Source organism: Pelodiscus sinensis, chromosome 3, assembly GCF_049634645.1.
Source record: "Pelodiscus sinensis isolate JC-2024 chromosome 3, ASM4963464v1, whole genome shotgun sequence".
Classification (NCBI taxonomy): Eukaryota; Metazoa; Chordata; order Testudines; family Trionychidae; genus Pelodiscus; species Pelodiscus sinensis.
This window is the reverse complement of record NC_134713.1, coordinates 161307481-161321729: the sequence shown is the minus strand read 5'-3', so window position 1 is coordinate 161321729 and position 14249 is coordinate 161307481. Positions and strand designations below refer to the sequence as shown.

Genomic DNA, 14249 nt, shown 5'->3' with positions numbered 1-14249 from the left:
AGCTAGTTGGGGAGGGAGGCACAGAAGTGGGGAGTAAAGAAAAGTGCAGTTTCTGTAAAGTAAAATTGAATCCCCCTCATATCTTCCCTCTACTCCAGCCTCGCTCCCCCCAAGCGCCATGATCCTCTGAATCATCCTATGCCCCTCAGTGCAACCCCAGCCTCCTCCCATCCTGCCCCTGCATCCTCCTCTCCCCTTCTTTGTGTCCCCCTCATACCCAGCAGCAGGGCGACAGCGTTGGGACTCGCAGTCCTCCAGGAGCAGTGCTGGGGTGAGGATAGATGGAGGAGAGTCTCTTCCCTGCCTGGCCCAGCCCTTTGCCTGTGGCTCCAGGGCTGTAACAGGCAGAGCCCAAGGCTGCCCAGGGTTGGCTCCAGCCCAGCCAGGCACAGCAGGTTGCTGGGGAAGGGACTCTGCACCCCCGCACACATCCCACAGAGAATAGCGCAGCACAGGCCAGGCCTCAGCGCGCCATGTGTGCCGGCTGCCCAGCCCCAGCTCTGCGGAGCAGGTGCAGCCCCGCCCTGTCCCAAAGCAAGAAGCGAAGTCAGAAATGCATGTGCCCGCGTGCAGGAAGCCAAAGCTGTTGCTCCAGCCTGCAGCTGCACAGCTGAGGCTGGAACCACAGCACTGGTTACCTACTGTTCATGGGGAGGGATGGGGCTGAGCTCCCAACCCACGTACCAATAAAAATCGGCTCAAGTGGCACACGTTTTGGGGGTTGCCGACCCTGATCTAGATCACCCCTGACAGATATCTGTGTAACCTGCTCTTGTTTCCAATGATGGAGATTCCATAACCTCTCTAAGCAATTTATTCCAGTGTTTAACCACCCTGACAGTTAGGATGTTTTTCCTAATGTACAACCTAAACCTCTCTTGCTGGGCTTAAATTGCATTACTTCAAACCAAATCCCACAACTATGGTATATCATTTTCTTACTGTGACTACACTGAGGCTTTGATCCTTAGGGTGCCTCTACACAGCACCCGAAACTCAAAATAAGATACATAAATTGCGTAGCTTATTTCGAGTCTATTTCAAAATAGCTTATTTTGTTATTTGGCACCATCTACGCTGCGCCAAATTCCAAAATAAAGCGCTATTTCGAGCCATCCCTGGCTCCTCGTAGAATGAGGTTTACAGGGATGGTGAAATAGCGGATGCGTTCAAAAGTCGCAGGGTAGCTATTTCAGGATATCTTTGGTATCCTGAAATAATTTTGCTGTATAGACATACCCTTAGAGTCCTCACTGAGAGCCTGATCCCACACCCATTGAGTCATGTCCTCTGTGCACCACAGGGAACACAAAATTAAGGCTAACAACGTGTACAAATAAGGTTAAACAATAGAGCAAAAGTCAGTCTGAAGCTATTTAATGTCCCTGATCTAGCTTTCAGAGTGTAAGGTAAAAAGAAGTTCAAGGAGAGTATGGACGTGTTTTAGTCAGGGCTGTTGATGGGGGAGAGGAGGGCGGGGAAAGAGGGTATGTACCTCAGGGCTTGGTGATATAAAAGGGCCTGGGGCTTCAGGATGCCGCTACCATGACAGCAGCAGTAGTCAAAGCCCTAGGCCCTTTGAATTGCTGCTGGAGAGCCCCATGCAGGATGATTCAGGCAGTGCTGAAGGCTGGCTGGGGGAGGTGCAGTGTGGTCCAGGTGTCACTGAGGGCTGGCTTCCATTAGCCCTGCTTCTTGCTCCTAAGGCCTTGCCTCTTCCCCGGGGCACCCAGAACCGAGTCCCTCCCCCATTGGCCAGGGCCCAGTGAAGTCTGTCATCAGCCCTGGGTTTATTACATTGGTTTTCAAATTGCGGGGCATGCCCCATTATGGGAAGGTGTACAACGAGGAGACTGGAGTGGCAGTCCCCAGCAGTTGAGAGCACAGTCACACCTGCTGTGACAGCAGACTGTTTCTGTTCATCTCTTTCCACCTTGGGAGCTTCTTGTTTGCTTATCCTGCTACTGCCCTTCCCCAGACCAGACACCAGATTGGCTGCAGAAATCCTTGGTCTCGTCTAGACTGTGCTAGACTGTGGGAATAAGTGGCTCTAGAAATGGAAAAGGTAGGGCAAGGAACCCTGTTCAGCTCCATATTGCCATGGGCTCCTCTGGGAATGGAGTCACCAGGATCATGCCCTTACCCCAGATGTGAACTACCTGTTCGTAGTGAGTCACTTTCTGCCCTGGATGATGAGTAAGATTTAGGGAAGGAGGGAGGGTCTGGCTGTGACTCCTGTAGAGAAAGGGGGACACAGCAAAAACGTTTGGGAAGGTCTGTTTTTAAGAGAAATGGGCTTACGTACCATTCTCAATATTCCAGTGAAACACTTAGCTATACACACCCTGACCTCTCTTCTGCTTGAAGACAGGTCTAATTTTGTAGCTACATAATAGTTCTTGCTGTGCAGAGTTAGGTGTCCCTGTGCTACCCTACTTCCCACATTTTACTTTTTTTTGTGCACATGAGCTGATGGATAGTAAATAGTGAGCAACTATCCCTAATTGAGCAGGACAGTTCCAAAGTGTACATTTTAAGTCCAGGTTCTAAGATATTTTGGTATTGGAAAAGACTCAGAAAAGGGCAATAAAAACAATTAGGGTTTTGGAATGGTGCCATATGAAGCGAGGTTAAAAAAACTGGGACTTTTCAGTTTAGAGAATAAGGGTTTGTCTAAACTACACCTCTCTGTCGACAGAGAGATGTAGATTAGGCACATTAAAATTGCTAATGAGGCTAGAATTTAAATATCCCGGGCCTCATTAGCATAAACATGGTCGCTGCTTTTTTTTAAACTGAGTTTTTTCGAAAAAAAGGCAGTCTAGATGCAGATGTGTCGAAAATAAAACCTTTTTTGACAGATCCTGTAAACCTTATTTTTTGTGGAATACAGGAGCTGTTGAAAAAGGCTTTATTTTTGACAGATCCGCGTCTAGATTGCCTTTTTTTCGAAAAAACTCCGTTTCGAAAAAAGCGACGGCCATGTTTATGCTAATGAGGTGTGGGATATTTAAATCCCGGCTTCATTAGCAATTTCGACAGAGGGATGCAGTCTAGACGTAGCCTAAGAGACTAAGGAGGTGAGGGTTATGATAGTGGTCTATAAAATCATGACTGGTATGGAGAAAGTGAATAAGTTCTTTACTTGTTCCCATAATGTAAGAACTATGGAAAAAAACAACAAATGGTCTGGTAGCACTTTATAGACTAACCAAACATGTAGATGGTGTCCATGTTTTGTTAGTCTATAAAGTTCTACCAGACCATTTGTTATTTTTTTCCTGTAACAGACTAACTCAGCTACCCCCTGAAGCATAAGAACTATGGTTCACCAAATGAAATTAACAGATAGTAGATTTATAACAAGCAAAAGGAATAGTGATTTTTCATTTTTTTTTTATTGTATCACTTTGGTATATATGGTTGTGCCAATTTTCTTCCACAAATTGATCTGAGGAAGTGGGTCCGGCCCATGAAAGCTCATCACCTAATAAACCATCTTGTTAGTCTTTAAAGTGCTACATAGTTCTGTCTTTTATTTAAGCAAAAGGAAGTATTTCTTCATTCAGTGCATAGTCAATCTGTGCAACTTCTTCCCAGAGAATGTTGTGAGGACCTGGACTTTAACAAGGTTCAAAAAAGAACTAGATACATTCATGGAGGTTAGGTCCATCAATACTTATTAGCCAGGATGGTTAGGATTGGTGTCCCTTGTTTGTTAGGGCTGAAAATGAGTGATAGGAGAGAGGTCACTTGATGATTTCCTGTTCTGTTCACTCCTTCTGGGGAACCTTGCTTTGGTCACTGTTGGAAGATAGGTTATTAGGCTAATGGACCTTTGGTCTGACCCAGTATGGCTGTTCTTTTGGTTTCCAGCTGAATATCTGTGGGACAGTGTTTGTCCTGGATTCCCTGCAGTGCTATTATGCACTTGCTGAAGGCTCAGAGGTGGTGCCAGCCTATTCCAGGTGCGTGTGTGTGTAGGGATGTGTGTATGCGTGTGAGAGAGAAAGAGGGTAGTGGGGAGTTGATTTGGGCCTTAACCCTCCTTCGCCATGAGGCTCCAGCCCCTGGTCCTCCTCTTCCCTCTGAGGCCCAAAGCTAGATTATGTTAAGGGCTGCCCAAGGAGCCCAGGCCATTATGCAGAGCCCCAAACCCTTCACCTGCTCTTGTGGGCGGTAGGGAGAGCGCACAGGTCTGGAACTGCTTTGGGGCTCTTATCAGTGCCGAACTCTGGCTCCTGGTCTGGCTAGGGGGAGGTGTCTCATGGGGAAAAGAAGGAGCAGGAGGCAGGGCTCCTGCATATGACCTGTTTTTGCATTTTGAAAAGGTGGTCATCCTAGTGGATAGGGTACACGCTGGGTCTCCGGAGACATGAGTTCTATTTATGACATTACTGCTTCCTATGTCATCTTGGGTAAGTCATTTCACTTCTCTAGGCCTCTGATTCCCTTCTGACGTTTTGTCTATTTAGAAACAGGTATGCATTTATAAAGTGCCCAGCACAAGGAGACACAATCTCAGATCCCTTAAGTCAGGGCTACTCAACATGCGGCCCATTTGTTTGCGGCCCGCAGTGCAGTTTGGGTTTACGCAGGGCTTAACACGTGGCCCGCAGGTGGGAGCCAAAACAAAATAGTAGTCAATATAATGGTCTTCTGTTGATATGCATTTTAGTAGTTAAATTCCTGGACTGTCATTGTTCATTAAGTGCTGTCATATTGGTGGAAATCGGGTAAATATTGTATTTTATTAATATCAGCAGAACTGACTTAAATAGGGCTTGTGTGTTGTGTAGCCTTGCCTTAATCTTTGTATTCATGCCTGTCAGTGTGAATAAAGCTATTTGCATATATTTGCATATATATATGCTATCACATTTAAGTTGCGGCCCTCGGATTGTACTATGAGTATCATTGTGGCCCCCAGGGCTCCTAAAGTTGAGTAGCCCTCCCTTAAGTGTTACAGTAATAAAATAGTTTTATACAAACACATTAAAATACTTTTTCTTTAATGACATGGTGAAGTGTTGTTAGACCATGGGCCTGGGAACCTGGGGCAACCTGATTTCTAATCTCTGCTTTGACCACTGTTACTGTGGTTTTGGGCAGATCATTTAACTTCTGTTTTGTACCCCAACTATAAAATGGGTAAAAATGTCTGTGAATTTACTTCATTTAGATTCACTATGTATCTCAGTTTCTTCAGTGATAAAGACAGGAAGTATAAGTCTGTTGTAGTGTTGAGTAAGTCAAGGAAAGCTGGCTATTTATGTACAGGTTGAACCTCTTAACCTGGACTCCCTGGTCCGGCAACATCCGTTGTCCAGTTCCAGGACCAGAAAGTCCCAGTGGAATGCTTGCAGCTGGGCTCCCCTCAAAGCTGGGCTGCAGCTGGGCTGCTAGGTACAGCCCAGTGGGGCTATCTGGCAGGGCCAGGAGCTTAGCTCACCTTAGTGGGGCTGCCCGGCGTGTCCAGGAGCTTGGTGCGCTGCATCAGGGCTGCCTGGTGTGTTTAGGAGCCCGGCATGCTGCATCAGGGCTGCCTGGCAGGGCCAGGAGTCCAACGTGCAGGCAGCTAGGCTGCCTGGCTTAGCAGGGAAGGAGGGAGGGAACTGGCAGGGCAGCAGGGTTGGTGGGGCAGGGAAATGGCCAGGAAGCCGGCAGCCAGTCCAAGGCTGGGGGCAGGCCGTAGTAGAGGGGGATCAGATATGACCTTCCCTTATCTGGCAAAATTACTTATCTGGGACTGGTCAGGTTCCGAGGGTGCCAAACCAGAGAGGTCCAACCTGTTAGAGAGTTTGGCTGATTAAAGTATGCCATTGTGAGGTGTCTCAGATTAGGGAGCTGTTTTTCCTGATGCTTCAGACTGGTAGAAAAACTGCAGTTTATTGGGACAGGCTTTAGTGTGTCAAATTTTTGTGTGAACTTTTGGGTGGATTCAATTAAATGGAATCGATCTCCAGCACTGGAGCTTACTTCTCCCTCCCCATTTAATCTTTTTGTTTTTCCAGAAAGGGAGGAGAGCAGGACACGATCAGCCTTTCCATAAAAATATCTACCACTCCCTCTGGGTAGAGCTCTCTCATCTTTTTTGTATCTTGTTAAGCAAATGTTACTGTCTACCCCTATGGTTTAGAAATTACTTTTCTTGTGTTCATTTTTAGGTGTACCTCTTTGACACCTGGACCCAGCTGTGATCGGTTTAAGTTGCATATTCCATATGCTGGAGAAACCCTCAAATGTAAGTTAAAATCATTTATACTGCCCATTCTTGACTTCACTCACCCTGCTTTATGTCAGTCACAATACTCTGTACTAACAACTTAATATTTCCCAGTGTTTCAAAGTTGACCATTTTATCATGAATCTTGTGATACTTGGTGTCATCTTAAAGCTCGAACTTCTGGAGTCTTTTGACTTTGAAAATCTTATTTTTGAAAAATGAAAGCTAAGTTTCTAGTTTTCATGGATGCAGAGAAAAGTTTGAAAACATACAAAGACATCAACATGTGTTATTTTTAAAAATGTGATTAAGCCAGTCATAATTTTTGGAGGCCAGACCTTGGGTTGACCTTGCTGATAGTGAGGAATTCCTTATTGGTATAGTATTCAATATTGTATAGAGACACATATAACTGGGGCAGATTAGCATGCTGTGTGATCAGTGGAATTTGGTTTCAGTGATTAAGACTTGCAGACATTTTTTTTGGCTATGTGGATCAAATCTTCCTTTCTAGCAGCCTCTGTTATAGATATTGGCTTGTTTGATCATTGTTGAATGAATATTTGATTGTAAAAATTAGATACAAGAATCGGAACTGTTAAACATCACATCCCTACTTCAGTCAAAGTGAGAAGAAACACAGGAAATGGGTAGCTCAAAGCTGGACCTGGTAGGAGGTGCAGCTACATGACCTAAGGGCTCGTCTCCATGGGAAGTTAGTGTGCAGCAAGTTAGGGTGCACAAGTTACTTTGTACTAATTTCCTATGTGAACACTCTTGTGCTTAAGCTCAACCACCTAAAGGCACTTTTGGTGTGCATCAAAAATGTGCACTTGGGAGATAGTGTGGAGTTGCCAGTGTGCTGTTAGTTCACTCTTGCTGCACCCTGATTTCCTCATGTCTTCAAATTAGAACACTGTATAATTTCAGTGTGGTCTACTGGCTTGGTTTATTGTAGTTTTGCTTTTATCTGTAAAGTTTTCATGTGTACTTTCTGAAATTCATCATTACCTCTTAAATTTTATTTAGTAACTAGAGGTGGGTCATCAAATTCTTTTTATTTAGGCCAGTCGATAAGCAGGTGTATAGTATATAGTTTATTCCCAAAACTTGTTTTAGTCACACTGATCTAGAAAGTGTTGTGGTACAGTTTAAAGGCTGAGAATTTCTTTGTACTTCTGCGTACATTAGGACTTTTAATCTGATTTCACAGCACATAGAAACTATACTTTTACAAACACCAGTCAACAGAGTTATTCTTTAGTGTTGTTACAGGTATTTTAATGGTAGTTTGACATTTGCAGCAAAATCTATCATTCTAGGAATTTACATTATGTAGGCCAGGAAATTGCTTTAGTTTTTCTATTTTGTGATTATAGTCCATCTAAACTCCAATATGACTGTCAGGATGAAGTATACATGCAGTCCCCGAGTTACGCGGGTCCGACTTACGTCAGATCCGCAGTTACGAACGGGGCTTTTCTTGCCCCGGAGGACGGGAGCGGCGGGACGCCCAGATGCGCCGCGGTCCACTGCCCCCGTCCTCCAGGGCGAGAAAAGCTGCTCCCCGTCTCTCTGGTCTGCAGGAAGACGGGGAGCAAAGCCTTGGAGCACGCCCGCAGCGGGACAGCCCGGGCGCACATGAGCTGTCCCCCTGCGGGCGTGCTCCGTGGCTTTGCTCCCCGTCTCCCGACCAGCAGACCAGGGAGACTGGGAGCAAAGCCGCGGAGCACGCCTGCAGCGGGACAGCCCAAGCGCACCTGGGCTGTCCTGCTTCGGGCGTGCTCCAAGGCTTTGCTCCCCGTCTCCCTGCAGACGAGGGAGACGGGGAGCAAAGCCACGGAGCACGCCCGCAGGGGGACAGCCCAAGCGTGCCCGGGCTGTCCCGCTGCGGGCGTGCTCCAAGGCTTTGCTCCCCGTCTCCCTGGTCTGACCAGCAGACCAGGGAGATGTGGAGCAAAGCCTCGGAGCATGCCAGCAGTGGGTCAGCCGCAGCGCGCCTGGACTGTCCCACTGCCCGCGTGCTCTGCGGCATTGCTCCGCGTCTCCCAAGTCAGCAGACCAGGGAGACGGAGCAAAGCCGTGGAGGACTTGGGAGGTCTTGCCACCCCTGTCTCCCTGGTCTGCTGGGGGGGGGGGTGCAGCTAGTGCCCCCCCAGAAGACCATGCTTTTCTTGCCTACCCCTGGGGTAGAGCAGCTGGGGGCTGCCGGGTTGGTCCCGCAGCACCGCTCTGGACCAACCCGGCAGCACCCCAGCTGCTCTGCCCCAGGTGTCCTGATTCAGCCGCTGCTGGTCAGTTTCAGCAGCAGCTGAATCAGGATGCCTGGGGCAGAGCAGCTGGGGTGCTGCTGGGTTGCTCCAGTAGCGCCCAGGAGCCGCGCTACTGGAGCAACCCAGCAGCACCCCAGCTGCTCTGCCCCAGGCGTCCCCAAGTCATCCGCTGCTGAAACTGACCAGCGGCTGACTACAGGAAGCCCGAGGCAGAGTTGCTCTGCCCCGGGCTTCCTGGAATCAGCTGCTGATCAGTTTCAGCAGCAGCTGACTTGGGGACACCTGGGTTTCATAAGTTGAATCTGTATGTAAGTCAGAACTGGCGTCTAGATTCAGTCGCGGTTGAAACTGATCAGTTTCAGCATCGGCTGACGCCAGTTCCGACTTACATACAGATTCAACTTAAGAACAAACCTACAGTCCCTATCTTGTACATAACCCGGGGACTGCCTGTATATTTAATCTGCTGTTCTAAAAGTGCTAAAATGTTGCTCAGGATTCAGAGATATGGGTCGATGCTTTTAGAAAGATAAAAATAGAATCTTTGGTACTAGAAAGTATAGAGAACACACAGGAGCATCATAAAAGTAGATTATTTCCACCATGAATATAGCCTAACCCCTTTAGTACATATTATATTGAAACATGCAGTATTTTTTCCTAGTATATGAAGGGGACAGCTATGTCACTAGCATTTCTTTTTGTGTTCACTGTAGCATTTCTGTTTAGAAAGATGTCCACTTATAGCTAAATCATCTATTCTATACTATTATAAAAGGAGAGGTGTCCGTCACGCTGTCTGTCACAGAGAAGATTTGAGAAGACTTGAGAAGTTTCTAGGGGGAGGCAGGCCCCAGCCACACCTACAGCCCTGCCCCCTCCACTGAGTCCCTGCCCCCACCACAGTGAGGGGAGGAGGAGGAGGAGCAGCGTGCTGAACGCATGCATGTCTCCCCCACCATGGGGAGGGGAAGAGTGCGCATGCCCCAGCATCCCCAGAGCAGCGGGGAGGGAAGAGGTCGCACGACCCCAACCTCTCCTTCCCCCTCCCCCCCGGGTGCAGTGGGGAGAGAGGAGGCCATGTGCACATGCTCCCCCGCCCCTCATGGGGAGGGGAAAAGGAGGCCATGCGCGCACCCTAGCATCCCTGTAGCAGCGGGAAGGGAAGAGGACACATGACCCCAACCCCTTCCTCTGCCCCCAGGAGCAGCAGGGAGGGAAGAGGCCGCATAGCCTGAGCCTTCCCATCCCCGGGAGCATTGGGAAGGGACGAGGCCCTGCAGTCTAAGCCAGCCCAAACCGCCCTGGTCCTGGGAGCAGCGGGCAGGGAAGAGACCACGTGTGTGCACACACCCCCACCATGAGGAGGAGAAGAGCACACGCATGCCCCAGCATCCTCGGGAGCAGTGGGGAAGGAAAAGGACACACGACCCCAACCCCTACTCCCCTGCCCTCGGCAGCAGTGAGGAGGGTTGAGACCCTGCGTTCAGAGCCAGCCCAAGCCTCCCCAGCCTCCAGATCAGTGGGAACGGAGGCTGCCGCATGGCCTGAACCGACCCAAGCCTCCGTTCCCCATGGGGAGGGAGGAGGCCATGTGTACATCTACCGTCACAATGGTAATGCTAGTAATAATAAAGTTCTTCAACATTCAGGGTGCAAGTTCAAACCTGTTTTAAAGCCTTGAACAACCTACTTCCATATATTAAGTACCATATGTTAAAGACTTGCTTTGTGGCCACAGTCAGATTGCACTGAAGTGTATTTACAATTCAACAGCAGGATTGAGAATGTTTCCATAGTTTCTTTGGGAATATAATAGCTCCCTGATGGATCACCTGCAAAGCTCTGTTTTCAAACGAACGAATGAACGAACGATTGTTTTTCAGTGCAGAGGGACCAGAGTTGTTCCTGATAAGGGAAAATTTTGTAAATAAAAGAGGAGTGTGCAAGGAAGTAGGCATACAGATTGTATATTGGTAAACACAAGTAGTAAACATACATTTGGAAAAGTGTGCCTGGAAGTTCCCTTCTTACTTATCGTTGTGTAGTATGTATTGAACTTTGGTATCAAGATGGAAATGCTATCAATTCAGATTTTCTTCATTCACCATGTTTCCAATTTCCATTATTTCAAATTCAAAACAACCAATACCTGCATGCAATCATGTTGCCAACCTACTCTTTAATTGAATAAGGAAATTGATGCAGGTAAGTATTTTGTTCAGACCAATAGATTTTTTTAGTTTATCAGTAATAATTAGAGAACTGAAGTGTTAATTCTTCTCAGCATTATAAGTTTAAAATGCTTCTGAATCATTTATAGCATAAAATAATATTATAGATTATATAATTAAGATTTGTGCCAACAGTCACTAGAAAAGGTTAATAATTTAGAGTTCAGTAAATAAGTCTGTGACCACTCTGGGGGAAGCCTGCCACTGTAGTCAAGCAGAAATCTGTAAAAACTCCCTGAAGCCTGTTGCCAGCTATGTTTGACTGTTATCTTTTCAGTGCAGAATAATTCTGCAAAGGAAGATTGCAAAATCTGGCAATAAAAAATGGTTGGCTGAAATGGTCAGGATCTCCTGTCTCCAGGGTATTGTGCCAAACATAGGCTGAAGTGTCTGGTTCCTTTGTGGTTTGTGCTACATCCTCTTTGCAACAGATCAGGTTTGTGTGGATCATCAATCATAACTGCTGTCACAATGTAAATGCCCTGGTACTTTGTCCCAATGTGTTGAAAGCAGTTGGCATACTTATTTAGGGAAGTACAGCTGTACAGTCACAATCTTGTTTTCCATAATATCAGGAAGCTCACAATTGTTGTTGTTGCTTTCCTCCTTGAAAAAGAGGAAAAAAATGTATTTGTAGCAAATACAGTAGAGGCCAGCCGGCAACTTTAAGTTATGTGTTTGACGGCTTTGGTAACATTGACCGCAGCTGCCAGTTCTGAATAGCCTTTCCTATCATTTTAATACATTTTCTTCAGTTCCAAATGGGAATTTATTCTGTCCTTCAAATTTCACATTCAGTTCACTTTTACTTTTGATTTGTGCTTGCTATGGTGTTCTTGGAACATTATCTGACCCCACTTCAGATAAAGCTGTGGGGATTGCCACTGCTTTTACTTCATTTTAAAAGAGGTTTTTATCCTAGAAAATACTTTGTATTATATCAGGAATACATATAAAACAGTTTGTCTATATTATATATGTATTTTAATAAAAGTTTAGTAATTTTTAAACTATGTTCTTTTAAAGAATCATGCAAAGTCCATCATCTTCTAAAGGGGAAATAATAATTTTGTTTTTGTGCTTTTATGGTCATAACAGCATGAATGCTTTAATGGTTTAAACATCAGGCTTAAGCTTCTTATAATTGTGTATTAAAGTGATAGCCATGTCATGCTGGACCTTCATTCTTCCAGTGTTCCATTCTGTTACATTAAACTCCATAGTTTGGTCTTTCAATTGTGGTCTTAAAATTGTGGTGCTGTTTGCTGTGCATGGATGTTAAATAGGCTTCATCAGTTTTCACAAATTCAGGGTGTTTTTTTTTTAAAAATAGAGATTTGCCTGATTGTCTTGGTCAAAATTCTAACCCCTATATATCCTAAATATCAGGTAACATAGACGCTACTGTGCTAAGTACATTTTATTAACTTTTGTATTTATTTCAATTGAAAGACTAATTTTAACTCTGAATTCCAAGTGTGTATAGTACTTGTTTTCGGTTAGGTTATTTCTTTTTTGCTTGAGTGGAAGAAAGAATTATCCTCTTTCAAAATGACTGTCACATCTCATTGTTCCCAGTGAGCATGAGTCTATCAGCTGCCTTCAGTTAAGATGTTCCATTTCAAAATAGCCACTGCCTCCCATTGCTCCTGATGACAAAAGTCAAAGAATGATGATAGGTCCTTTGTCTTTTCAGGAGGTGGAAAGCAACATTGTGAGGAGTAGATGAATGGAGACAGTAGCCATCTTAGCTAATGGCAGTCTCTGAACTTTCCACTGGGAAAAATGGGAGATTGTGATGGCAGTTTGAAAAGGGTAGCTGAACTAAAGGCAGTCTTTGACCTCAGTTCCATTACAATAATTTTGTCATTTTGAAAGAGGAGAGTTCTTCATGGAATTCTCTGTACTATAACATTACCATGCAGTCTCTTTCATGTATGAAGGATACTGGAGAAATAATGATTAGTCCTAAAAAAATTGTCACATATAGCTTATGCACAAGGTTTCAGTTATATGGAATTTTTTGAAGAATCTGTGATATTCCCATTATTAAGATAATTATATACAAAAAAGAGCAGATAACATATAACAGGTAGGTTGAATCTCTGTGTCGGGGGCAAAACTCTGCCTTAACTGGAGCTGCAACTGGAATCTCCGTAATTATCAACCACACTACCATATATGCTAAGTACAGGGCAACTCCTTGTTTTAGAAAATTAATTATTGTTCGAGAAGAAGTACCCACTTCAGTAATCCAAAGTGTGTTTTGCCCAGGAAAGCTCATGATATATATTGTGTATGTGTGTGTGTGTGTGTGTGTGTGTGTGTGTATATACAGGAAGTCCCTGGGTTACATCAATCCAACTTACGTCGGATCCCTACTTACAAACGGGGGGGGGGGGGTGCCTCCCCCACTGTCGCCGCCTCTGGCGGCACGGGGGGCGCTTCCCCCCAGCAGACCAGGGAGACGCGGCGCTAGCGCCCCCCCACCCAGTAGACCAGGGAGACGTGGAGCGGCTTTTCTCGCTGCGAAGGACGTGGGAGGTGGGACCGCTGAGACGCGCCGCGGTCCCGCCGCCCGCATTCTCCTTGGCAAGAAGAGCCGCTCCGCATCTCCCTGGTCTGCTGGGGGGAAGTGCCCCCCACGCCGCCAGAGGCGGCGACAGTGGGGGAGGCACCCCGCACTAGCTGCGCCCCGGCGGCGGCATTTCCATTCAGACGGCGCTGAGGGCGCCCGGTGTATTGTGGGACTGGGCTGGGAGTCCCGTTCGCGGGAGGAGGCGGAGGGAGGGCGAGGAGCAAGCCGGTAAGAGGGAGACCAGGGGAGGGGGGCAGGCGGGGAGATTTAAAGGGGAATCCGCCTCCGCTGTTAAACACCCAGCCCTGCGCCGGGCTGCGGCCTCCGAGCACTGCAGCGGCTGGTCGGGGCGCCCGGGGCATGCTTGGCCCCAACCCCAGAGCCTGGCCGCAGGGGTGGCGGGGGAAGGGGATGCGAAGCACCGCCGGGGCTGCTTTAAAAAACTCCCCGCGCCGAGGCTGGCAGGCGACGGGTTAAATTTTTCACCCTCGGACATTTTTGTTGCCGCTGGGGCCCCGTGCCGTAGAGTCCCCTGGCCGGGGAGCCTGGCGCGCGCCGCTTGTAGGAACGTTCCACCCCCTCTCCGCCCTCCCCGGGGCTGCGGCGGCGGCAATGGGGGGCGGCTGCGGCGCTTCGCCTCCAAAGGCTGCCCCGGCACCTCTGCTTGCAGCGAAGGGTTAACTCTGCTCCTGCTGACATTTTACCTGTTCCCCCCCCTTCCTCCGCGCTTTTCCTGCTAATAATTTCGTGTGTAAGGGAGATCGTCCGTGCCCCCCACCCCCGCTTCTGCACAGCTCCATGGAGGAGCCTCCGGGGGTGGGGTGGGGTGTCGGAAGGGGATTGCTGTGTGCACGGCTCTTTCCTGTGCACCGCCAGCCGGGCTCCCGCATGGCTGCACAAAGAGCAGCAGTAGAGGCCCTTGCTTGCCTTTAAAGGCA

The 14249-nt window shown here is 47.4% G+C and overlaps 1 protein-coding gene across 3 annotated transcripts in view; it reads left to right on the top strand.

Moving 5' to 3' along the window:
• BABAM2 (BRISC and BRCA1 A complex member 2) overlaps positions 1-14249 on the top strand; it is a 308015-nt gene that overhangs the window by 23532 nt on the left and 270234 nt on the right. For all 3 annotated transcript variants that reach the window (XM_075925373.1, XM_025181003.2, XM_006115618.4), the window contains exon 3: positions 6168-6244. In XM_075925373.1, the coding sequence (XP_075781488.1) occupies positions 6168-6244 (77 nt within the window). The remainder of the gene's footprint in view (positions 1-6167; positions 6245-14249) is intronic.